This window comes from Leucopleurus acutus, assembly GCF_964270905.1.
Source record: "Leucopleurus acutus genome assembly, chromosome: 9".
Classification (NCBI taxonomy): domain Eukaryota; kingdom Metazoa; phylum Chordata; class Mammalia; order Artiodactyla; family Delphinidae; genus Leucopleurus; species Leucopleurus acutus.
The window spans coordinates 51,096,323-51,123,505 of NC_139144.1; the positions used below are offsets into that span (position 1 = coordinate 51,096,323).

Genomic DNA, 27,183 nt, shown 5'->3' on the forward strand with positions numbered 1-27,183 from the left:
AGTACCGCACATTCATCTGTCAAGTTAGCTGGAGTAAAACCATGGATTTCATCACACTCAGATAAAAGCAGCACCACTATCATCCACTACATGACCACTACTTCTCAGAAGTAGGGTCATTTTCAGATGATAGTCTTTAAACCTTTTAATCATCTTAAATATCTTTTAGTATCCGGAGTAAGAAAGGGAATTTACTGCCCCCACTCCCATAATTAAGCAGTTGTCTGAGGACCATTTAAAGACTATGTCTATCTTTCCTTAGTAATGTGAAATCAAATATTACCTTACTCTAATTGTTGGAATTAAAATGTTTTTGTTTCATATTCTGTCAATCTATATATTCTTGCATCTATCCCACACTGATAACTGTAGCTTAATGTGTCTATACATCTAATTGTACAAGTCCTACCCCTTTCATTACACTATTTGAATTCTTTTTTGGATAGCCGTGCCCATGTATTACTTCTCTATAGTTTCCATTTTTAATTTTGTAGTCTGTAAGTGCTCCAGCTCTGTGTCCCTTGTGTACGAATGTGTTTTGAAAGTGCTGGACCCCTTGGCCTTCAACCAAATGTTTTTCCATCATTTTTTTCTCTCTTAGTGATAGTGTTCCTAGGTGGGGGTGAGATGGAAGGAGATGAGGTAAGGAAAATGTGGGTTCTTAGTTCTAGTTTACTCTCTCTATACCAGAGATGGCTGTCACTATTTTTCTCCTGAATTACTTAGTTAAAACTAATCTTGCCACTCCAAACATTAATATCTAATCTAGTCTCATAGAGGAGAGTCTAATCCTTTTATTAGCAGCACCTTGACCCTATGACTTATCAGGCAAAACAAAACAAAACAAAACATACCTAGTTATGAAAAAGCTATGGTCAAAAGTCAAGAACTTTGACTAGATAGAAAGTAGAATAAAGAAGGTTAAGAATTAAAACAAAAAAAACAAGACACAACTGCCAGATAGAGAATCAAACCTTTTTATTTTTAATGTATGAGGGTGTAAGCCTTTAGTATAACATAAACATTTATAATATCGGAGATATTTTAAATTAGAAAAGGGAAAATGTTTTCTTTCTTGGTTTACCTTGAATTTGGAAAAAGAATCTTGGGTACCATTCTTTACTAAGATATAAAGTGTCAGATATTTCCATTATGATGCTCAGTAAAATTTTATCTTTGAATCCTTTAAAGACAAAGTATTTCATTTTATCCTGTTTCATAGTCCCCAAAATTCTTCATAATGGATAAAATACCTGTATAATAGCTTTTATATTTTAGGACAACTATTCCTAGTATTACATAGAATTCAGGTATTCCAAAATTTTGTCATATTTAGATTCTGGTACCATATTGAATGGCAACCATAGAAATTCCACTTTTTTCTCATACCTCATTTTTACTATCACTATTAACATGAAAAGGTAAAACATATAGCGCTTTTACATTTTATAAGATTTAAAACCAGAAAAAGTTTTCTAGAATTTAGTCGTCAACCCTATAATTTGGGGAATGTAGTTGCCAATCGTTCCTTCTCTGGAAACCATTTTTAGCATAAGAAAATGAACCAGAATAAATGTTGCCAAATACATTTCCCCAAATCACAATTATCCTGAGAATGAACAAATTGAGTCATATATTCAGTTTTGAATGTCTTTGCAGAAAAATATCCAAACTGGTAAGACAGATTGAACTGCCAGTCAAAATTGGCCATCTTTATTTCAGTCTTTGAAATTAGGCTAATGGTCATTTTCTCTTAAATTATGTATAAAATTTAATCTCTTTCAATAGTTCTAAAGATCTCTAAGTACAATGCCATCTAACCTCCTGTCATATAGCAGGCTCCCATATGGTACATCCAATCTATCAAACAAAACACTGACCTGTCTATAAGATAACCCACAAAACACTTGCAGTTTATGATATCAATGGCTATATCCAGAATGTATTCTGTTTTTAAAATTTAGCATAAAGCCATTCCCAGGGAATGAAATGAGTGGACTTAAGTTCCATGTCCTTGCAAAACATCGTTAATTTCAGTCTTATTTTGTAAGTCCATGGATCATCACAATAGCACTTTCTGTTATCATACTAATTAACTTTATTAATATTAGCCTATATCAAACTTTAAGATCTCCTCAATCAAATCAGTAAATCATTTTCTTATAATGAACATGACATAGGTATGTTTCTGAGTCCGTTACATTAGAATTCTCAGTGTAAGCAAAATATAATTAACTAGGTGGTTTGCTGATACCTGTGCTCTCAACTGCAATAGAAAATGTCACAAATTACGCTTTTCATAAACTTCCTCTGTAAGTTCTCAGCCATATCTTGATATACCAAGGGAGATAAGTTTTCCTAGTTAGCCTTTTATTTTCAAAAGCTTATTTTTTTGGCATGTAATTTCTGCTATATTCAATGGATATGCTTTTAAAACTTACCATCTGTTAAATGTTCTGGTGCAATTTTTTCACTTAATATATATCTGAATTTCACAGCATTATCATTTTAAAAATTTTCATTAAAGTCCTGTTGAAATTTCAGGTTTCCATTTAATTACTTAATCTGATTTTACTTATACTGGCACTCATATATACATTTCTAGGTACTGGCAATAGTTTTTAATATAGTTTATTTCATAATGGTTTAAGTAGTATTTTTAAGTAGTATTTTATGACATAGTCACATTTTGTCTGAACACAGAAGAATATTTTTGACTTCCACAAAAAGCACAATCTTTTTTAAAAATACATGGCTTTCTTAGTTTATCTTTTCATTTTCCAATTTTGATAGAGATAGGATTCCAAAGAAATAATTCTCTCTACTATAACAAATAGTATAAGTACAATGACAAATTGCAGTTGACATTTTCCCCCAGCATAAAGCAAAACAATGAAGAACGGTGGGACTCACAGCGAGTGAAAGCTTATGTTCTACCTGGTATGGCAAGCACTCAGGTCTGCAAGTAGTTTGCATCCAGGACAGAAAGACTCTTACCCTGCTGCGGAGTCACAGGTTATGTGCCATGTGACTATTTAAACTCACTCTTTATCTGGCTGCATAAGTGGGTTAAATTTTTTATAACATTATTCAAAACAACATGCTAACAGCCAAATAAAGTATATCTTTAGCCTCCTGTCCAAATCACTAAGAAGGCAGTTGGGAAAATAATTTTCCTTTTCATCATTTGCAGGGCTGCCCACCTGCCTTGTATGGGGTTAGTACTTGACAGTTTCTGGAGCATTTATTTATTAGTTCATTCAGCAAATAATTGAGAGGTATTGTTCTAGGAGCTGTGGATACCATAGAGAGTAAAACAGAAAAATCCCTGTCCTCAGAAAGACTACATTCTAATGGGGGGAGATGGAAGATTAAAAAAATAGGAAAATAAAAAGTGTTAAGTATGTTGGAACTACAGAGAAAAATGAAGCTGACTAGTACCATAATCCAGGAAAGAGCTGGTGGACTTCTGGAACAAGGTGATCACATAGGGGATGATGAAAAGTGGTTGAATTATTGAATTATGGATATATTTTGAAGATGAAGCTGACAAGTTTTACTAAAATATAAGACAAAAAGTATGAGTCAAAAATTTTTTATTTGAGCACCTGAAGAATGTAGTTGCCATTTACTGAGAAAAAGACTGTGGGTGTTTTTGTTTGTGGCCAGTAGTGAGGAAGCTTAGTTTTGTTTTAGACTTGTTAAGTTTGAGATGTCTTTTAGATATTCAAATGGAGATGTTAAAGTACGCAGGTAGGTATCTGGATTTGAATTTTCGAGAAGAAGTTCAGACTAAAGACAAAAATTTGGCAGACATCAAAATATAGATAATGTTTAAAGCCATGTGACTATTCATACTCACTCCTTAATATCACCTAAAGTTCTGAGAACTGACCTCTGGGAAATTGTTTAGAGACTGAGGGTGTGAAGAGGATCCAGTATCCAGGACTGTGAAGGAATGGCTACTGAGGTAGGGAGAAAATGGGAAATGGTGATGTCCTGGAAGCATAGTGAAGGAGATGGTTGAAAAGGGAGGCATTAAATCAACTGCGTCAAATACTGCCCATAGGTCAAGTAGGGTGAAAACTCAGAACTCATCAATGGATTTAGCAGTATGGAAGCTCTTGCTGATCTTGACAAGAACAGTTCAGGTCTGGAGAAGATAAAACGAAGCACTAGCTTTGGGAATGCTAGAGATAGAGGAATTTTGTTTCTAAGATGGGAGAAAATAAAGCCAGAATCCGTTAGCTGATGGTCAAGCCTCTCTATACCTACTTTGTGTATAACACGTTACTATATCCATCTTGACTCTGGAGTTACAGTCTTACTGAAGGAATGGAAGAAATGACAACATAATGGCACCAGGTAACTAATGCTAGAATAGTTTAAAAGATAAAGTATTGGTGTCACAGAAAAGGCGGAGTTTAAATTCTATGTTAAAGAAGTTGGATCGAGGTAGATGAAGAGTGGGAACAAAGGAATAGTATATTTGGGGAACAGTAAGATTGGTCTGGCTGGAATTCATATTAAAAAGACATAAACATGGAGAACTTTTACCACGTGCTAAATTCTAGTTTATTATTTTAGAAGTGGCGATTAAAAGAAATAATCCATCTGTGGTAGCTATAGAATTTTTAAAAATTTGTTAATTTTATGATCCTTTTAAGTGATTTTCATTATTAAAAAATTCTCTCAAATGTCTTCTATATAATAGGACCACTAGGTATTAGTGAAGTAAATGCTAATACAATCAGCTGAATTTAAATATCATAAAAGTTACTTTTAAGGATGAAGATTTTGCCTGCACATGATAAACACTTCTAGGTAAGCATAAATTTCCTTTTAAAATGTTGATCTACCCCATTTTTATGCTTTGGAATGGTATTTTAAAAAGTATTTTGTAAATAATTGTGTACAGTATCACATCATCTGCAAACAGTGACAGTTTTACTTCTTTTTAAATTTGGATCCCTTTTGTTTCTTCTTCTCTGATTGCCGTGGCTAGAACTTCCAGAACTATGTTGAATAAAAGTGACAAGAGTGAACATCCTTGTCTTGTTCCTGATCTTGGAGGGAACGCTTTCAGCTTTTCACCGAGTATGATGTTAGCTGTGGGTTTGTCATATATGGCCTTTATTATGTTGAGGTAGGTTCCCTTCATGCCCACTTTCTGGAGTTTTTCTCATAAATGGGTGTTGAATTTTCTCAAAAGCTTTTTCTGCATATATTGAGATGATCATATGGCGTTTATTCTTCAATTTGTTAATGTGGTGTATCACAGTGATTGATTTGCATATACTGAAGAATCCTTGCATGCCTGGGGTAAATCCCACTTGATCCTGGTTTATGATCCCTTTACAATGTTCTTGGATTCGGTTTGCTAGTATTTTGTTGAGGATTTTTGTTTTTATGTTCATCAGTGATACTGGCCTGTAATTTTTTTTTGTGGTGTGTTTGTCTGGTTTTGGTATCAGGGTGATGGTGGCCTCGTAGAATGAGCTTGGGAGTGTTCCTTCCCGTGCAATTTCCGGGAAGTTTCAGGATAGGTGTTAACTCTTCTCTAAATGTTTATTAGAATTCGCCTGTGAAGCCATCTGGTCCTGGACTTTTGTTTGTCGGAAGTTTTTTAATCACAGAAATTTAAGTCTTATTTCTTAATGTTAGATGTATTATAGCTCATAATATGTTCATCTCTACTTTTGGAAAATAAGTCTCGTTTATACTACCTTTCGGCTCTTCTACGGAAGTTTTATAATTCTAATTCATATAATACAAGATGCTAGGAGGGATTTCATTAAAAGACCAATACAGATTTAAACGTGCTTTTCAAGCATGAGTATCTTAATATTTAGAATTTTTGAAGTTGTCAAGATCAATTCTGCAGGAAACTACCCAAGTTGTTGTTGATGTTTTAATCAAGGGAAACTGTTAAGTTGAGCCCTATGAAACTGCCATTTTTGTAGGTCAAAATGATAGCATATTAGCGATTTAATATTGTTCAACATAAAAATTCCAACTTGGCTCTCAAGTTTACTAGACTGCCTCTTCCCCTCTTATCAATCTAAAGGGGGAGAGGCATTCTCGTAGAAATTGCATGTTCTTTGACAAACTGTTCTTACTGAGTCTGTTTTATGAAGGTTCTGCCCTAGGTCCTATGGTTTATTTGTTTAGGCTTAATAGTTTATATACTTTTTTTTTTTTTTTTTTTGCGGTACGCAGGCCTCTCACTGTTGTGGCCTCTCCCGTTGCGGAGCACAGGCTCCGGACGCGCAGGCTCAGCGGCCATTGCTCACAGGCCCAGCCGCTCTGCAGCATGTCGGATCTTCCCGGACTGGGGCACAAACCCGTGTGCCCTGCATCGGCAGGCGGACTCTCAACCACTGCGCCACAAGGGAAGCCCTATATACATATTTTTACAAGGTAGTAAAAAATATACATAATCAAACACAGACATGTTCATCATTAAAGTTAATTTTACCAAGCTCAAAAGCTTACTATGCTCACTAACATTTGAAATAATATTCACCCATCTTTAAAATTTTAACTGGTTAACTTATCTTACAATGGAATGGTAGGATATAAATGTTATCTTATACCAGCACCTAAAACAAATAATAGGATCCAGTTCATAGGTACAAAGAATGGTTTTAGGTGAAGGCTCTGAATTTTTAATGCTATGTTGGCTATCCATAAAAATGGGACCGTTTGACAAGGGAAACGGGGAAGGATTGGGTTACAGTGAGTCAAGCAAGTACCTTTTGGGGCCAGATGATAGATTTTTCAACATGATTTATATTATAGAAAATTTGAGTTTTAGAGAATCTGTGGTTTTATCTAAATTTTAGCATATCTAAATATTCTGTTAAACATCTTTCTGAAGAATGGTATGATTAATGCAAATAATCACTATGTGAGTCAATGCAGAAAAAATATTAAAACATACCATAGATGCTATCATTGTGGTAACTAATACCACAATAACCTCTTATCCATAAAGACTCATTAAGAAAATCAAATATATTTTAATAACATGCATATTTTGATTTTAATTTTTATGTGCCACTGTTTTATTTTATACATATAAATTAAATGAGAACACGTGATGAAGACATAGGGCTTACCAGTTCCAAGTTTTAGGAAAAAACTTTTTACTTGGCTATCACTATTAGAAGACATAAGTACTTTCAAAAACAAATAATGGTCATCTTTCTTTTTCAATTGTTTCATCAGGAGGAATCTTTCTCAGATGATAAAACTTACAAGCTAAATTAAAATGCACTCTACTCATTGGCAAGCCACACCAGCAAGAATAATGTGATCACAGTACTTGGAAGTTTTTGATTTATAACTATACTATTCTCTACTTATAAGCCTGCAGTCTAGGAGGCAGAGCAATGAATCATTACAATTGTCTATCTGGGAAATGTCAAAAGATTAAGTAAGGGCAGAAGAAGAGAGGAAAAAGAAAGACCACACATCTGTTTGAGAAATATTCCTCAATTAATGGAAATATATCACTAGCACATAAATCCAGTGCTAAAGAAATAAATTTTAAAAATCTTTAACATGGGGGGCTTCCCTGGTGGCGCAGTGGTTGAGAGTCCGCCTGCCGATGCAGGGCACACGGGTTCGTGCCCTGGTCCGGGAGGATCCCACATGCCGCGGAGCAGCTGGGCCGGTGAGCCATGGCCGCTGAGCCTGTGCGTTCGGAGTCTGTGCTCCGCAACGGGAGAGGCCATGACAGTGAGAGGCCCGCGTACTGCAAAAAAAAAAAAACAAAAAAAACTTTAACGTTACTAATAAAACAATGTTTTAACTCATGGGCAGAAAGGCAGATTATCCTCTGAAGCACTGATAACTAAATTATTCTTTGTCACAGTGACTTACCCATATATGCTAAGAGATTGAAAAAGTAAATTTAAGCTGAGGAAATGAATTAGACATTTGAACCAAGCATTAATGGATCCAGCTTTAAAAAAAAACAGTTTAATTGATACTTTACAATACAAAAATAAGCATCCACAGAATGTTTATTTACTGTTTAAATTACTCCATATTTTCATATACCGTGAACAAAAAATATTTTACCCCATACACAGTAACAGCAAACAAGTGCAATCTTTCAAACATAAAAATTTATAATCAAATCTGTACAACAGATAAATAAATTTATACCTCTAACAGTTAGCTTGTAACAAAACCAAAAACATACATTGCCCAAGGTCACCGGTTTACTTAAAATTCTACTTATGGTTATACATCTCACACATAACTTGAATCTTTACTACACTGCACAAGTTTAGGTTGATAAATATTTTTTTAAAAATAGGAGGGAGTAATAGGAAATACCAAAATGGTTATAAAGAGCTTCCAAACATTGGAAATAATATACAAAATTAGATGGGGGAAAGCATATTCAATGGATCCACAGGGTAACTGGGATTACACTGGTATAGCTTAAAGAAAGGAAACAGGTGAATGTTTGGACTAGAAAGAAAAAAACGGCCTTTTTATAAAAAGCTACAACAGTATCAATGACAAAACCCTGTCATGGAGCCTAGAACAAATTTGAGACAAAGTGTACAAAGATTTTAGGCTTATATACCTGAAAACCATAGTTAGGAAGAAAACTCATGTCAGGAAACATAACAATCAGAACATGAACACAGAAGACATACTGTTTGTCATTCCACATCATTGCACATATAAGAAAACAATATTGCAGTCTTTCTTGAGTAAGAAAGTTTTCAACGAAATAGGAAGTTCCATGATGAATATAGGTGCATACAATTTTATTACCACAAATTTAGTAAATATCAAAACACTCAGTGGTGTCACTAAGCTAATTATCTGTATTTTTTACTGGAAAGGTAATTATTTCCCTGCCTTCATAGGTTAACTTAAAATCACTTATAAAAGGAAATACAGATCCAGTAGAAAAGACTTTTCACATGCAGTCCTATACAATGCACTCTGCTTCAATTTTCTTCAGTATTTCACATCATATATGTACATTTCCAAAATATACAACCACATATGTTGAACAGATGTCACTGAGCTATCTTCTTGTCACACAAATTTTTATTTACATATACATTTGTATCTTCAGATAGATGCTGTTCTCCTCCAGGTAGACACAAAGTTAATCTGAAGAGTTTAAGGTTTTAGTATCCTAATGTCTTGATTTATCTTGAACAGATGATAAGATGAGGAGTCCACAAAAAAATGCAGCTATACATGCCAATCTTTTCAACAGAGATGAGTTATCTTTAGGAATAATAATCTGTGCAAGATCATTAGTGATCTGAGAAATTTCATGTGCCACACAGACAAATATGAAAGTGCTGACAATGATGTTGAGCATAGGGTTTCCAGGTATGAGTACCAAGATACCCCTTGTGTCTGCTGCCAGCCATATGTGATACTGACAAATAAATAGCTGAAAGGAAAAATATGTCAAGTCAGATATGTTCAGAGGGTCCATGAATATATTACAGATTTTCCTAATTTAAACATATGATAGCATAATTACGTCAGAAGGCTTTTCCAAAACCATTTAATTATGTTTCACTGTTGGCCTTGAAAAGTCTAGTGTCTAGTGTCCAGAACTCCTAATTGCTGAAGCACTGCTTCAAAGTCCCCAAGAAATGAACCACCAGGAACCTTATAACTTTAAAAACATTTCTTTGTCAGCTGTCTTCTACATCATGCAATGATATATGGACTTTTGTATTCAGATGCCAAATAAAGAATTACTGTGTGTGTGTGTACATGTCTGTACTACATGTATATTTGTGAATATACTTGTGTATATGAATGGGAAATGGCATGTTTTTTTAAGATGTCCTCGTGTTTGTTCTGCACCAAATGTCTTGAATTGCATTTGCATGTTTCAAAAGTGTATTTCAACTTCTATGTGAGTATACATATTAGAGGACACAATTACTACTTTTGATTGTGATTACAAATGTGGTTCTACCATCACATTGCTTCAAAATATCAAAGATTAGGAAAATGCTTAAGCTACTTCAACAAATATCAACATGCTGAAGAATGCTAAATTCTATACAATCTCTCTTTTAAAGGAAACTTAAAAAATAGGACATTCAGAGACAAGATGGCAGAGCAGAAGGACCTTGCTCTCAGGAGAACATCAAAAAATTAAAAAGACTGGAATCTTCCAAAACAAGATATTCTATTTCCAAAGACATAAAGAAGAAACCTGAGATGATAGGAGGGGCAGTCTCATGATATAATCAAATCCCATACCACCTGGGTGGGAGGACCACAAACTGGAGAATAATTGTGTCACAGAAGTTTTCCCACAGGAGTGAGAGCTCTGAGCTCCACACCATGCCTAGGGGTTCAGCATTGGGAGGAGGAGCACCCACAGCAATTGGCTTTGAAGGCCAGTGGGGCTCAACTGCAGGAGCTCCACAGGATTGGGGGAAACAGAGACTTCACTCTTGGAGGATGCACACCAAGACCCAGGGCAAAAGCAGAGACTCCACAGGAGCCTGGGCCAGAATTACCTGCTGGTCTTGGAAGGTGGCAGGCATAGCGGGGACCTACGTGAACTTTGGCTAGAGGCAGACATCTTGGGTCCTTTGACTAAGACCTGGTTGCACCCAAGTGCCTATAAGCTCCAGGGCTGGAACACCTCAGGCCAAAAACCAAAAGGGCAGGAACACAGCCCCACCCACCAGCAGCCAGGCTGCCTAAAGACTTCTTGAGCCCACAGCCACCTCTAGACACACCCCTTGACATGGCCCTGCCCACAAGAGGGCCAAGACCCGGCTCCACCCACCAAAGGCAGGCACTGGCCTCGCCACCCCCAGGAAGCCTGCACAAGCGTCTAGACTGGACTAACCCACCAGAGGGGAGACACCAGAAGCAAGAAAACTATGATCCAGCAGCCTGTGGAACTGAGTCCGAAAACAGGTCAGAACTACCCAGGGACCAGCTGGTCCCTGGCCCTTGGGTGACGAGAGGGGAGTGTAGTGCTGGGACATACAGGACATCCCCTATAGAGGGCCACTTCTCCAAGGTCAAGAAACATAACTAAACTACAACATATATAAAAACACAAATAGGAAATTAAAATGAGATGGCAAAGGAATATGTTCCAGATGAAGGAACAAGATAAAAGTCCCAGAATAACAACTAAGTGAAGTAGCAATAACCAGTCTACCCAAGAAAGAGTTCAGAGTAATAATGGTAAAGATGATCCAATAACTTGGGAAAAGAATGATGTACAGAGTGAGAAGTTACAAGAAGTTTTTAGCAGAGTTAGAAAGTATAAAGAACAACCAAACAGAATCGAAGAATACAATAACTGCAATGAAAAATACACTAGAAGGAATCAATAGTACAATAAATGAGGCAGAGGAATGAATCAGTGAGCTGGAAGACAGAGTGGTGGAAATTATTGCCATGGAACAAAATAAAGAAGAAAGAATAAAATGAGTACAGTTTAAGAAACCTCTGGGACAATGTCAAACACACCAACATTTGCATTAGAGGGGTCCCAGAAGGAGAAGAGGGAGAGAAAGGACCTGAGATAATACTTGAAGAGATAATAGCTGAAAAATTCCCAAACATGGGAAAGGAAACAGTCACCCAAGTCCAGGAAATTCACAGACCCATACAGGATTAACCCAAGGAGGAACACGGTGAGACAACAGTAATCAAATTGACAAAAATTAAAGATAATGAAAAAATATTAAAAAAAAAAAAAAGGAAAAAGCAACAAATAACATACAAGGGAATCCCCTCAGGAGTATCAGCTGATTTTTCAGCAGAAACTCTAGGCCAGAAGGGAGTGGCACAATATAAAGTGATGAAAGGAAAAAACATACAATGAAAATTACTCTACCGAGCAAGGCCCTCAGTTCAAATTAGATGGAGAAATCAAAAGCTCCACAGACAAGCAAAAGTAAAAGAATTCAGCACCACCAAACCGGCTTTACAACAAATGCTAAAGGAACTTCTCTCGGCAGAAAAGGCCACAACTAAAACAAGAACATTATGAAATGGGAAAGCTTAGCAGTAAAGGCAAACATACAGGAAACACAGGAAATCATCTACACACGAACATGATATCTAAACCAGTAACTGTGAGAGAAGGAAACTACAGAAAAGTAATGCAGGATATTTGAAATGCATTTGATATTAAGATATCAGAAACTTAAAACAATCATGTATAGACAGGTATATCAAAACCTCATGGTAACCACAAACCAAAAAGCCATAATAGATATACACACAAAGAAATCCAAACATAACACTATAAAAATAGTCATCAAATCACAAGAGAACAAATGAGGAAAGGAAGAAAAAAGACCTACAAAAACAAATCCAAAACAAACATAATGGCAATAAGGACATACATACTGATAATTACCTTAAATGTAAACAGAGTAATTGCTCCAAACAAAGACATAGATTGGCTGAATGAATGCAAACACAAGACCAGTATATATGCTGTCTACAAGAGACCCATGTCAGACCTAGAGACACATACAACTGAAAGTGAGGGGATGGAAAAAGGTATTCCCATACAAATGGGAATCAATAGCAATACTCATATCAGACAAAACAGACTTTAAAATAAAGACTGTTACAAGAGACAAAGAAGGACACTACAGAATGATCAAAGGATCAATCCAGGAAGAAGACAGAACAACTGTAATATGCACCCAACACAGGAGCACCTCAATATACAAGGCAAAACGTTAACAGACATAAAAGGAGAAATTGACAGTAACACAAAAATAGTGGGAGACTTTAACACCCCACTTACATCAATGGACAGATCATCCAGACAGAAAATCAATAAGGAAACACAGGCCTTAAATGACACATTAGCCCAGAAGGACTTAAATGCTATTTATAGGGTGTGCCAATCGAAAGAGCAGTAGGATACACATTCTTTTCAAGTGCACATGGAACATTCTCCAGCATAGATCACATGCTGGACCACAAAGCAAGCCTGGGTAAATTTAAAAAAACTGAAATCATATCAAGCATCTTTACTGACCACAACACTATGAGATTAGAAAATCAATTACAGGAAAAAAGCTGTAAAAAACACAAACATGTGGAGGCTAAACAATATGGTACTAAACAACCAATGGATCACTGAAGAAATCAAAGAGGAAATAAATACCTAGAGGCAAATGAAAAATGAAAACACAACAATCCAAAACCTGTGGGAGGCAGACAAAGCAGTTCTAAGAGGGAAGTTTACAGGAATACAATCTCACCTCAGGAAAAAAGAAAAATCTCAAACAACCTAACTTTACACTTGAAGCAACTAGAGAAAGAACAAAACAAAACCCAAAGTTAGAAGAAAGAGAGAAATCATAAAGATCAGAGCAGAAATAAATGAAATAGAGATGAAGAAAATAATAGAAAAAAATCAATGACATAGAAGGTAGTTCTTTAAAAAGATAAACAAAATTGATAAACCTTTAGCTAGACTCACCAAGAAAAAAGGGAGGGCTCAAATCAATAAAATTAGAAATGACAAAGGAAAAGTTACAATGGACATCACAGAAATACAAAAGATCAGAAGAGACTACTACAAATAACTATATGCCAATAAAATGGACCACCTAGAAGAAATGGACAAATTCTTAGAAAGGTACTATTTCCTAAAACTGAACCAGGAAGAAATGGACAATATGAACAGACAAATCACAAGCACTGAAATTGAAACTGTGATTTAAAAATTCTCAACAAACAGAAGTCCAGGACCAGGTGGCTTCACAGAATTCTAGCAAACATTTAACACCTATCCTTCTGAAACTATTCCAAAAAATTGCAGAGGAAGGAACACTTCCAAACTCATTCTATGAGGCTACCATCACCCTGATACCAAAACCAGACAAAGACACCACAAAAAAAGAAAATTACAGGCCAACACAAGTGATGAACAAAGACAAAAAAATACTCAACAAAATACTACCAAATCAAATCTAGCAATACATTAAAAGGATCACAGAATCATGATCAGATTGGGATTTATCTCAGGGAGGCGAGGAGTCTTTGATATCCGTAAATCAATCAGTGTGATATACCACATTAACAAATTGAAAAATAAAAACCATATGGTCATCTCAGTAGGTGCAGAAACAGCTTTTGATAAAATTCACCATCCATTTATGATTAAAAAACTCTCCAGAAAGGGGGCATAGAGGAAATCTACCTCAACATAATAAAAGCCATATATGACAAACCCACAGCTAACCTCATTGGCAAAGGTGAAAAGCTGAAAGCATTTCCTATAAGATCAGAAACAAGAAAAGGATGTCCACTATCAGCACTTTTATTCAAGATAGTTTTGGACGTTCTATCCATGGCAATGAGAAGAGAAAGAAATAAGGGATCCAAATTGGTAAAGAAGTAAAGCTGTCCCTGTTTGGGGAGGACATGAGAGTATACATAGAAAATCCTAAAGATGCTACCAGAAAACTACCAGAGCTCATCCATGAATTCAGTAAAGTTGCAGAATACAAAATTAATACACAGAAATCTCTTGCATTCCTATGCTCTAACAACAAACGATCAGAAAGAGAAATTAAGGAAACTATCTCATTTACTACTGCAACAAAAAGAATAAAATAGCTAGGAATAAACCAACCTAGGGAGGCAAAACATCTGTATTTTGAAAACTATAAGATGCTGATGAAAGAAATCGAAGATGACACATACAGATAGAAAGATATACTGTGTTCTTGGATTCGAAGAATCAATATTGTTAAAATGCCTATACTACCCAAGGTAATCTACAGATTCGATGCAATACCTATCAAGTTACCAATGGCATGTTTTGCAGATCTAGGACAAAAAAATGTTAAAATTTGTATGGAAACACAAAGGACCTCAAATAGCCAAAGCAATCTTGAGAAAGAAAATGGAGCTGGAGGAATCAGGATCCCTGACTTCAGACTATACTATAATGCTACAGTCATAAAAACAGTATGGTACTGGCACAAAAACAGAAATACAGATCAATGGAACAGGATAAAAATCCCAGAAATAAACCCACACACCTATGGTAAATTAATCTACAACAAAGGAGGCAAGAATATACAATGGAGAAAAGACAGTCTCTTCAGTAAGTGGTGCTGGGAAAACTGGACAGCTACATGTAAAAGAATGAAATTAAAACATTCTCTAACATCATGTACAAAAACAAATCCAAAATGGATTAAAGACCTAAATGTAAGACCGTATACTATGAAACTCTTAGTGGAAAATATAGGCAGGACACTGACATATATCACAGCAAGATCTTCTTGGATCTGTCTCCTAGAGTAATGGAAATAAAAATAAACAAATGGGACTGAATTAAATAAATGCTTTTGCACAGCAAAGGAAACCATACACCAAATGAAAAGACAACCTGTAGAATTGGAGAAAATATTTGCAAACAATGTGACTGACAAGTGATTAATCTCCAAAATATACAGCCAGCTCATACAGCTCAATATCAAAAAACAAAGAATGACTTCTCTAACATGGGAAACAGTCACCCAAGTCCAGGAAGCGCAGAGAGACCTGTACAGGATAAACCCAAGGGGGAACACTCCAAGACAAATATTAATCAAACTAACAAATATTAAATACAAAGAAAAAGTATTAAAAGCAACAAAGGAAAAGCAATAAATAATATACAAGGGCATCCCTATAAGGTTATCAGCTGATTTTTCGGCAGAAACTCTGCAGGCCAGAAGTGAGTGGCATGATATATTTAACATGATGAAAGGGAAAAATCTACAACCAAGAATACTCTACCTAGCAAGGTCCTCATTCAGATTTGACGGAGAAATCGAAAGCTTTACAGACAAGCAAAAGCTAAGAGAATTCAGCATCACCAGACCAGCTTTACAACAAATGCTAAAGGAGCTTCTCAAGGCAGAAAACATAAGAGAAAAAATGAGGAAGGGAAGAAAAAAGACCAATTAAAACAAACCCAAAACAATTAAGAAAATGGAAATAGGAATGTACATATCATTATCAATAATTACCTTAAATGTAAAATAATTAAATCAATTATTACCTCAAATGTAAATGGATTAAATGCTCCAACCAAAAGACATAGAGTGGTGGAATGCATACAAAAACAAGACCCATACATATGCTACCTACAAGAGACCCACTTCAGACCTAAGGACACATACAGACTGAAAGTAAGGGGATGGAAAAAGATATACAAATGGAAATCAAAAGAAAGCTGGAGTAGCAATACTCATATCAAAGTAGACTTTAAAGACAGTTACAAGAGACAAGGAAGGACACTACATAATGATCAAGGGATCAAGCCAAGAGGAAGATAGAACAATTCTAAATATATATGTACCCAGTATAGGACCCCTCAATATGTAAGGCAAATGCTATCAGCCATAAAAGGGGAAAATGACAGTAACACAATAATAGTGGGGGACTTTAACACCCCACTTACACCAATGGACAGATTATCCAAACAGAAAATTAATAAGGAAACACGAACCTTAAATGACACATTAGACCAGATAAATGTAATTGATATTTATAGAACATTCCATTCGAAAGCAGCAGAATACACTTCCTTCTCAAGTGCTCATGGAACATTCTCCAGGATAGATCATATCTTGGGTCACAAATCAAGCCTTGGCAAATTTAAGAAAACTGAAGTCATATCAAGCACCTTTTCTGACCACAATGCTATGAAATTAGGAATCAATTATAGGAAAAAAACTGTAAAAAACACAAACACATGGAGGCTAAAGAATGTTACTAAATAACCAATGGATCACTGAAGAAACCAAAGAGGAAATCAAAAAATACCTAAAGACAAATGAGAACGGAAAAAGACGATCCAAAACCTATGGGATGCAGCAGTTCTAAGAGGGACGTTTAAAGCAATACAGTCTTACCTCAAGAATCAAGAAAAATCTCAAACAACCTAACCTTACACCTAAAGCAATTAGAGAAAGAAGAACAAACGAAACCCAAAGTTAGCAGAAGGAAAGAAATCATAAAGATCAGAGCAGAAATAAGTGAAATAGAGACAAAGAAAACAATAGCAAAAATCAATGAAAATAAAAGCTGGTTCTTTGAGAAGATAAACAAAATTGATAAACTTTTAGCCAGACTCATCAAGAAAAAACAGGAGAGTACTCAAATCAGTAAAATTGGAAATGAAAAAGGAGAAATGACAACAGACACCACAGAAATACAAAGGTTCATAAGAGACTACTAAAAGCAACTATACGTCAATAAAATGGACAACCTAGAAAAAATGGAAAAATTATTAGAAAGGTACAACCTTCCAAGACTGAACCAGGAAGAAACAGAAAATATGAACAGACCAATCACAAGCACTGAAAATGTAACTGTGATTAAAAATCTTCCAACAAACAGAAGTCCAGGACCAGATGGCTTCACAGAATTCTAGCAAACATTTAGAGATGACTTAATATCTATCCTTCTAAAACTCTTCCAAAAAATCACAGAGGAAGGTACACTCCCAAGCTCATTCTATGAGGCCACCATCACCCTGATACCAAAACCAGAAAAAGATATAACAAAAAGAGAAAATTACAGACCAATATTGCTGATGAACGTAGACACAAACATCCTCAATAAAATACTAGCAAACAGAATGCAACAACACATTAAAAGGAACATACCATGATCAAGTAGGATTTATCCCAGGGATGCAAAGACTTTTCAATATCTGCAAATCACTGTGATACACCACATCAACAAACTTAGGAATAAAAACCATATGATCATCTCAATAGATACAGAAAAAGCTTCTGACAAAATTTAACACTGATTTATGATAAAACTCTACAGAAAGTCAGCATAGAGGGAACCTACCTCAACATAATAAAGGCTATATATGACAAACCCAAAGCAAACATCATTCTCAATGGTGAAAAACTGAAAGAATTTCCTCTAAGATCAGGAATAAGACAAGGATGTCCACTCTCACCACTATTACTCAACATAGTTTTGGAAGTCCTAGCCATGGCAATCAGAGAAGAAAAAGAAATAAAAGGAATGCAAGTTGGAAAAGAAGTAAAACTGTTACTGTTTGCAGATGACATGATACTATACATAGAAAAACCTAAAGATGCTACCAGAAAACTAGTAGAGATCATCAATAAATCTGGTAAAGTTGCAGGATGCAAAATTAATACACAGAAATCTGCTGCATTCCTATACACTAACAATGGATGATCATAAAGAGAAATCAAGGAAACAATCCCATTTACCATTGCATCAAAAAGAATAAAATAGGGCTTCCCCGGTGGCGCAGTGGTTGAGAGTCCGCCTGCTGATGCAGGGGATGCGGGTTCGTGCCCCGGTCTGGGAAGACCCCACATGCCGCGGAGTGGCTGGGCCCGTGAGCCATGGCTGCCGAGCCTGCACGTCCAGAGCCTGTGCTCTGCAACGGGAGAGGCCACAACAGTGAGAGGCCCATGTACCGCAAAAAAAAAAAAAAAAAGAATAAAATATCTAGAAACAAACCTACCCAAGGAGGTAAAAGATCTGCACTTCGAAAACTCTAAGATACTGATGAAAGAAATCAAAGATGACACAAACAGATGGAGAGATATACCATATTCTTGGATTGGAAGAACAGATATTGTGAAAATGACTATACTACCCAAAGGAATCTACAGATTCAATGCAATCCCTATCAAATCACCAATGGTATTTTTCACAGAATTAGAACAAATTTTACAATTTGTATGGAAACACAAAAGAACCCAAATAGCGAAAGCAATCTTGAAAAAGAAAAATGGAACTGGAGGAATCAGGCTCTGTGACTTCAGACTATACTACAAAGCTACAGTAATCAAAACGGTATGATAGGGCTTCCCTGGTGGTGCAGTGGTTAAGAATCCACCTGCCAATGCAGGGGACACGGGTTTGAGCCCTGGTCCAGGAAGATCCCACATGCTGCGGAGCAACTAAGCCCATGTGCCACAACTACTGAGCCTGCGTGCCACAACTATTGAAGCCTGTGTGCCTAGAGCCTGTGCTCCACAACAAAAGACACTGCAACAAGAAGCTGATGCACCGCAACAGAGTGGCCCCCGCTCGCCACAAGTAGAGAAAGCCCATGCATAGCAACAAAGACACATTGCAGCCAAAAAAAAAAAAAAAAAGTCCCATAAAAAAACAGTATGACAGTGGCACAAAAATAGAAATATAGATCAATGGAACAGGACCAACAGTCCAGAGATAAACCCACATACCTATGGTCACCTAATCTATGACAAAGGAGGCAAGAATATACAATGGAGAAAAGAGAGCCTCTTCAATAAGTGGTGCTGAGAAAACTGAATGGCTACATGTAAAAGAATGAAATTAGAACACTCCCTAACACCATACACAAAAATAAACTCAAGATGGATTAAAGACCTAAATGTAAGACCACATACTATAAAACTCTTAGAGGAAAACATAGGGAGAACACTCTTTGACATAAATTGCAGCAAGATCTTTTTTGACCTACCTCCTAGAGTAATTAAAATAACACCAAAAATAAACAAATGGGACCTAATGAAACTTAAAAGCTTTTGCACAGCAAAGGAAACCATAAACAAAATAAAAAGACTACCAACAGAATGGGAGAAAATATTTGCAAATGAAGCAACCAACAAGGGATTAATCTCCAAAATATACTAACAGCTCATGGAGCTCAATATCAGAAAAACAAACAATCCAATCAAAATATGGGCAGAAGATCTAAATACACATTTCTCCAAAAAAGACATACAGATGGCTAAAAAGCACATGAAAAGATGCTCAACATCATTCATTATTAAAGACCATCATCAAAAAATCTATAAACAAATGCTTAGAAAGGGTGTGGAGAAAAGGTAACCCTCCTACTCTGTTGGTGGGAATGTAAACTGGTACAGCCACTATGGAGAACAGTATGAAGGTTCCTTAAAAAACTAAAAGCAGGGCTACCATATGATCCAGCAATCCCACTCCTGGGCATATATCTGCAGAAAACCATAATTCAAAAAGATACATGCACCCCAAGGTTCACTGCAGCACTATTTAGAACAGGCAGGACATGGAAGCAACCTAAATGCCCAGCAACAGAGGAATGGATAAAGAAGATGTGGTACATATATACAATGGAATATTACTCAGCCATGAAAAAGAATGAAATAATGCCACTTGCTGCAACATGGATGGACCTAGAGACTGTCATACAGAGTGAAGTAAGTCAGACAAAGACAAATATATGATATCGCTTATATGTGGAATCTAAAAAAAAGGGTACAAATGAACTTAATCTATAAAACGGAAATAGAGTTACAGATGTAGAAAACAAACTTATAGTTACCAGGGGCAAGGGAGGCATAGGGATAAATTGGAAGATTGGTGTTGACGTACACACACTACTATATATAAAATCGATAACTGATAAGGACCTACTGTATAGCACAGGGAACTCTACTCAATACTCTGTAATGGCCTGTATAGAAAAAGAATCTAAAAAAGAGTGGATATATGTATATGTATAACTGATTCACTCTGCTGTACCCCTGAAACTAACATTGTAAATCAAATATACTCCAATAAAAATTAAAAAAAAAACCCATAAATGACCCAATGAAAAAATGGGAAGATCTAAATAGATGTTTCTCCAAAGAAGACTTACAGATGGCCAAAAAGCATATGAAAAGATGCTTAACATCACAATTAGAGAAATGCAAATCAAAACTGCAATGAGGTAGACCTGGGGAGAGGACTGGGGTTGGCTGCATGGAGACAGCCTGAAGGGGCTGGAGTGTGGTACGGCTGCAGTAGTGGGTGTTCGAGGAAGATGCTTGGGCCTGCCATAGAAACAAAGGGCTATTGTTAAGTGGTGCGTGAAGGATGGGGCCACCATAGCAGCTCATGTGCTGGCCCCTGCCTCACCTTATTGGCCTCCAGGAGAGCGTGCCTCAGCCGCCGCTGCCTTGGCAGGCTCCCACACCAACCGCCACCTTGGCAGGCCCTGGGAGGAGATGTCACTGTGTTGCCCACAAGCAGAGGTGGGGCTGAAACCACAGCTGAGCCCCAGGGGCCATGCAACTCAGAAAGCAGGGCTGAAATCTCTCCCCATGGCTGTGTGAGCCATGGATTAACACCTCTGCCGCTGGCTTTGTAAATTCAGTGCCTGCGGGACATCTGAACAGATAACAGGTGCCCTGTGGCTGGGAGGTATCTGGCCTTAGCAGCTGTGGGCTTTGTGGGTGTGTGTGCGTGAGGGCTTGGCCAGGCCAGGGTGTGAACTGCCTCCATAGCTCCCACAGTGGATTCATATGTGCGAGTACTGTGGTCCTGGGACCTAACTTCAGTCAATCTGCACTGGTGGCCTTGTGAAAACAACACCTGTGGGACACCAGGGCTGATTGCTCGTATTCCCAGCATTGAGGAGGGGCCGAGGGCAGCACCAACAACAGTTTACTCTGTGAGCCCGTACAGTAGGTGAAAGGTAACACAACAGAGCACATTCACTGGTGAACAGCTCCAGCAGCTGTAGAGGAAAACTCAGTGGCTCCTGTCCCAGTGGGAGTGCTCCAATCCTGACTATCTTGCACTGTAGCTCAGAAACGCAGGTCAGAAAAGGATCTGGGGGCTTCTACTCCCAACAACTAGGGAGTAGACCTTGTCCCAAACAGGGCTGTAGCAACCACAGAGCAAAGAGGAGGCCCACTGAATATCCAGTGCAGGCTCTGGTCACCACAACATCAGTCACACCTCCTGTCAAAGGGATAATGGCCAGCATACACTGAGGAAAGAGACAGCAGGCATCCATACTGAAAAGAGCCCTTGTACCAAAAAATATTAAACCCATGCAGGCTACAAAGGGATGTTCCCACATAAAAACAGCCCTCCAAGACCACAGCATATAATTGTTTCTCCTAAATTCATAGAGCAAGAGAAATATATGTAAAATGAAGAAGCAGAGGACCCACTCCCAATTAAAAGATCAAGAGAATTCCCCTGAAAGAACAAGCAATACAATAAACCTCTTCATTTAAACACACTCTGAGTTCAAAAAGGAGATAATGAAAATACTGAAGGAATTAAGAAAGGCTACCAACAGAAATGCAGAGTACTGTAAAAAGGAATTAGAAACTAAAAGGAGGAGACAAGGCAAATTAGAAAATTCATTTGCAGAGACAAAAGCTGAGCTAAAGGCAATGAAGAGCAGAATGAATAATGCAGAAGACAGAATAAGTGATCTGGAAGACAGAATAATGGAAATCACCCAATTAGAACAGCAGACAGAAAGCCAAATGAAAAAAAATGAAAGCAATGTAAGAGACCTACGGGATAATATAAGGCATGCCAATCCACACATAATAGGGATCCCAGAAGGAGAAGAAAGAGAAAAGGGGATTGAAAATGTATTTGTATTGAATGTATTCTGAAAATTTTCAGAAATCATGGGTGAAAATTTCCCAAACGTAAAGAAGGAAGCAGATATCCAGGTACAGGAACACAAACAGTCCCGAACAAGATAAACCCAAACAGACCTACACCAAGACATGTAATTAAAACGGCAAAAGTTAAAGAGAGGATTCTAAAGGCAGTAAGAGAAAAACAAAGAGTTAATTACAAGGGAACACCCAAAAGGCTATCAGCTGATTTCTCTGCAGAAATGTTGCAGGCCAGAAGGGAGTGGCAAGGTATATTGAAAGTCCTAAAAGGGAAAAATCTGCAACCTAGGATATTCTACCCAGCAAAATCATCATTTAGAATAAAAGGGAGAGATAAAGAATTTCTCAGACAAGCAAAAACTAAAAGAATACAGCAATACTATACCTATCCTAAAGGAAATATTGAAAGGTCTTCTCTAAATGGAAAAGAAGTAAGAATTTATAGGAAAGAAATAATCACAATTGGAAAGTAAATCTCTTAAATAAGCCTGTACACAGATTTAAAAAAAAATTAAAAAATTTCTGAGAAAGCAATGATAACCACAATGAGCAGCAAAAGGATGAACATGAAGATGTAAGAGAGAACATCAAAATCATAAAATGTGGTGGAGGACAGTAAGAAAATGTAGACTTTTTTTTTTATAATATGTTTGAGCCTATATGGCTACCTGTCTAAAGCAAGTAGATACAGGAAGGGGTTAACATACTTGAGAAACAGCACAATAGCAAATCAAAAACATACAACAGATTCAGAAAAAACAAAAAGAAGAGAACATAAGTATACAAAAGAAAACCATCAAACCACAAAAGGAAAAACAAAAAGAAAAAGAAAGGGACAAAGAAGAAATGTAAAACCAACAAGAAAACAAAGTTTAAAATGGCAATAAATATGTATCTATCAATAATTACCTTAAATGTTAATGGACTAAATGCTCTAATCAAGACACAGAGTGGCAGATTGGATAAAAAAAAGAAGAGCCTACAATATGCTGTCTACAAGAGACCCACTCTTGGGCAAAGGACACTCATAGATTGAAAGTGAGGGGATGGAAAAAGATATTTCATGCAAACAGAAATGAGAAGAGAGCAAGGGTTGCAATACTCATATGAGACAAAAAAGGCTTTAAAACAAAGGACATAAAGATAAAGAAGGACAGCATATAATGATAAAAGGATCAAGGAGAGGATATTACACTTGTCATATATGCACCCAATATAGGAGCACTCAAATACATAAAACAAATACTAACAGACATAAAGGGAGAACTCGAAGGGAATACAATAATAGTAGGAGACTTTAACACCCCACGCATATCAATGGACAGATCTTCGAGACAAAAAATCAATAAGGCAACAGAGATCCTAAGTGATACAATAGAACAGTTAGACTTAATTGATATTTTCAGGACATTACATCCCCAAAAAGCAGACTACACATTCTTTTCAAGGGCCCATATGATCCTGCAATCCCACTCCTCAGCCTATATCTGCAGAAAACCAGAGAAGATACACCCACCCCAAAGTTCATTGCAGCACTGTTTGCAATAGCCAAGACATGGATGCAACCTAAATGTCCGTCAACAGGTGAATGGATAAGAAGATGCAGTGTGTGTGTGTGTGTGTGTGTATGTGTATAGTGGAATATTAGTCATAAAAAAGGATGAAATAATGCCATATGCAGCAACATGGATGGACCTAGAGATTATTATACTAAGTGAAGTAAGCCAGACAGAGAAAGACAAGCATCATATATCACTTATATGTGGAATCTTAAAAAAAAAAAAAAAGAACTTATTTTCAAAACAGAAAGAGATTCACAGATATAGAAAACAAACTTATGGTTACCAAAGGGGAAAGGGGGTGGAGTGATAAATTAGGAGGTTAGGATTAGGATTAACACACTACTATATATAAAATAGATAACCAACAAGGACCTACTAAATAGCAAAAGGAGCTATACTAAATATTTTGTAATAACCTATAAGAGAAGAAAATCTGAAAAAGAATGTGTGTGTGTGTGTGTGTGTGTGTATAACAATCGCAGAGAAATTTTCCCAATTTTAAAGACAACTTAATAAATATTGTAACTCTAAAATGTACCTTTTATGATTATAGTATGAATTCTTCTGTTTTAAAATGTTCTATTTCAAATAATAAAACTCAGAATACTCAGAATGTATTTCATAACCTACTTTAAACGGATTCTGTAGATAATTTCGTATTAGGTATTGCACACAAAATAATGAGTTTAAAAATTTTCCCCAAACTTCCAATCGTAAGAGTGAATTTTTTTATAAGCATCAATAAACTAAATTCCAGTACTATAATATTTAATTATGAATGAACAAATCAAAATCCTCTCAACTTGATTTCATTTTTGTCTATTTACAAATTTCATTTATATCTATTTCATTTTTTTCTCTTCTGATCTCAGCATCTTGTTGTACTTGAAAGCTTAAGACAATGTAAAGAATATTTGAAAGTCATCTATGTCTAGCCATTTAAATAAGGCTTTAAATAATGTAATGTCTAGCCATTACATTCTATAATACTGCTGTTGAAGTTCTAAATTTCTTTCCTATAATTTCATAAATAACATAGCTTTGATTAAAAAAAATGTCAGACTTACACACCTATATACTCATTCACATACACACCTGCATATAACACTTGGTTGTGTAAGACAGACCAAAATATTAATGTACCAACCTCTAATGAAATTTTTCCAAACCAAGCAAAAAATGAACTGTAAACTGAACGGGCATATCCAGGGATATTCCTTATTAGGATGAAAGCTAAAATCTAAAGAAAAAACACAGAGGCAAATATTAATAATCCGCTTATTAAAATAATTTTGCTTTCTTTCAAGTAATAACTTTATTATTTGTTATTGAACTTGATACATCGACACAATGGTTTTCTTCAACAGATAAATGTTTTTTTTCAAGTTATTTTTATTTTTTTTTGCGGTACGCGGGCCTCTCACTGTTGTGGCCCCTCCCATTGAGGAGCACAGGCTCCGGACACGCAGGCTCAGCGGCCATGGCTCACAGGCCCAGCCGCTCCACGGCATGTGGGATCCCCCCGGACTGGGGCACGAACCCGTGTCCCCTGCATCGGCAGGCGGACTCTCAACCACTGCGCCACCAGGGAAGCCCCTCAAGTTATTTTTGATCCAGAGTCTACTCTAACTGGATTTCTCAGCATGTGGTCTGTATACTGCAAACAAGTGCAGGTTTTACATAGGACATGGCTGAACAGTTTTATTTTATGTATATTAGAAAAAACATAAACTCATCTTGAAGCCCTTTGTGTAGAAAATCATGTATTTATGTAGCAAAACTTAATACAATTCCATAATACAATTTTGTATTAATGTACTAATGTACTAATCCATAAAGTATTTGCTTTTTTAGGAGCCGCCCACCCCCATCTTTTTGCTCTCTTCAAAAGTCTCCTTCTACTGGCAGCAATGTAAACGTGGGAAAAAAATAACTACGGAAAGATGAGCATGTGGAGTGACTAGGAGAAGAGGTGGTAAGGCTCAGGAGTGCTTGTGTTAGTGTTATTCTATGTGCAGTCACTCTCTTCCTTAGCTCCCCTTATATTGTTCGGTATTAGTGCACTGTTAGTGGAACAACCCCCTTCCTTTCATGTCATTACAAAAATGACATCAGATATGATATACAAAGTGTTATATCTGGTTGTCTGCAGAAGTCATGAAAATGTTATATGAATATAGTACAATGTTTAAAATGTCATTATCAATTGTGTTTGGAGAGTCTGTCATATGCTTGGTTCTACTGACTATATAGAGGTTTAAGAGGGATAAAATAGTTTCTTCATTGAAGAGAACTTAAAACCTAAAACAAGATCCTCCAGAAATCCTCCCTGTTCCTCTTTGTTGAACTACTCATTTTTTAGGCCTCGGCTTAGACATACTTTCTCCAAGAACCCTGCTCTGGTATCTAGATGGGTTATGAAGAAATCCCATGTGTTTCCAAAGTATCCTGTACTTGACCATCACTACACTAATCACAATACCCTATGATTACCTGCAACCAGAGGTATCTCTGTAAAAGGTAAATCTGATTTGGGTTGCCCCTAGCCTCTGCCCACCTCCTAGGCACTGCGACATACTTCTCTCGACCCTGGGTCTCTGAGCCCTAGCCCCAATGGCCTTCATTAAGTTCCTTGAATGTGAATATGCTCTTTTCTACCACAGGGCCTAAGTTCTCACTGCCTGCCTTCATTCCTCCATTCTCAGCCTAATTTTATGAGGGAAATCATCTCTGAACCCTAACTACCTTCACTCCAACTCCAACTAGATCATATCCTGTATTATATTCCCTTGTAGCATCATGTACTTCTATTTATAATTACATGGTGATTATATGATTACTATCTCTAACAGAAGAATATAGGCTCTGTGAGGGTAGGGACCATGTCTGATTTGGTCACCACTATATCCCCCAGCATAATATCTAGCACATAGTAAGTATCAAATATTTGTTAAATGAATTTTAAAAATTGTTAAATGGGGCTTCCCTGGTGGCGCAGTGGTTGAGAGTCCGCCTGCCGATGCAGGGGACACGAGTTCGTGCCCCGGTCCGGGAAGATCCCACATGCCGTGGAGCAGCTGGGCCCGTGAGCCATGGCCACTGGGCCTGTGCGTCCGGAGCCTGTGCTCCGCAACGGGAGAGGCTACAACAGTGAGAGGCCCGTGTAC

At 36.9% G+C, this 27,183-nt stretch overlaps 1 protein-coding gene across 2 annotated transcripts in view; it reads right to left on the reverse strand.

Moving 5' to 3' along the window:
- Nucleotides 1-7,970: 7,970 nt before the first annotated feature.
- CASD1 (CAS1 domain containing 1) overlaps nucleotides 7,971-27,183 on the reverse strand; it is a 75,626-nt gene continuing 56,413 nt past the window's right edge. For both annotated transcript variants that reach the window (XM_082846777.1, XM_082846778.1), the window contains 2 exons: nucleotides 25,164-25,256; nucleotides 7,971-9,439 (listed from right to left, as the gene is read on the reverse strand). In XM_082846777.1, the coding sequence (XP_082702903.1) occupies nucleotides 9,173-9,439; nucleotides 25,164-25,256 (360 nt within the window). In that variant the 3' untranslated portion in view covers nucleotides 7,971-9,172. The remainder of the gene's footprint in view (nucleotides 9,440-25,163; nucleotides 25,257-27,183) is intronic.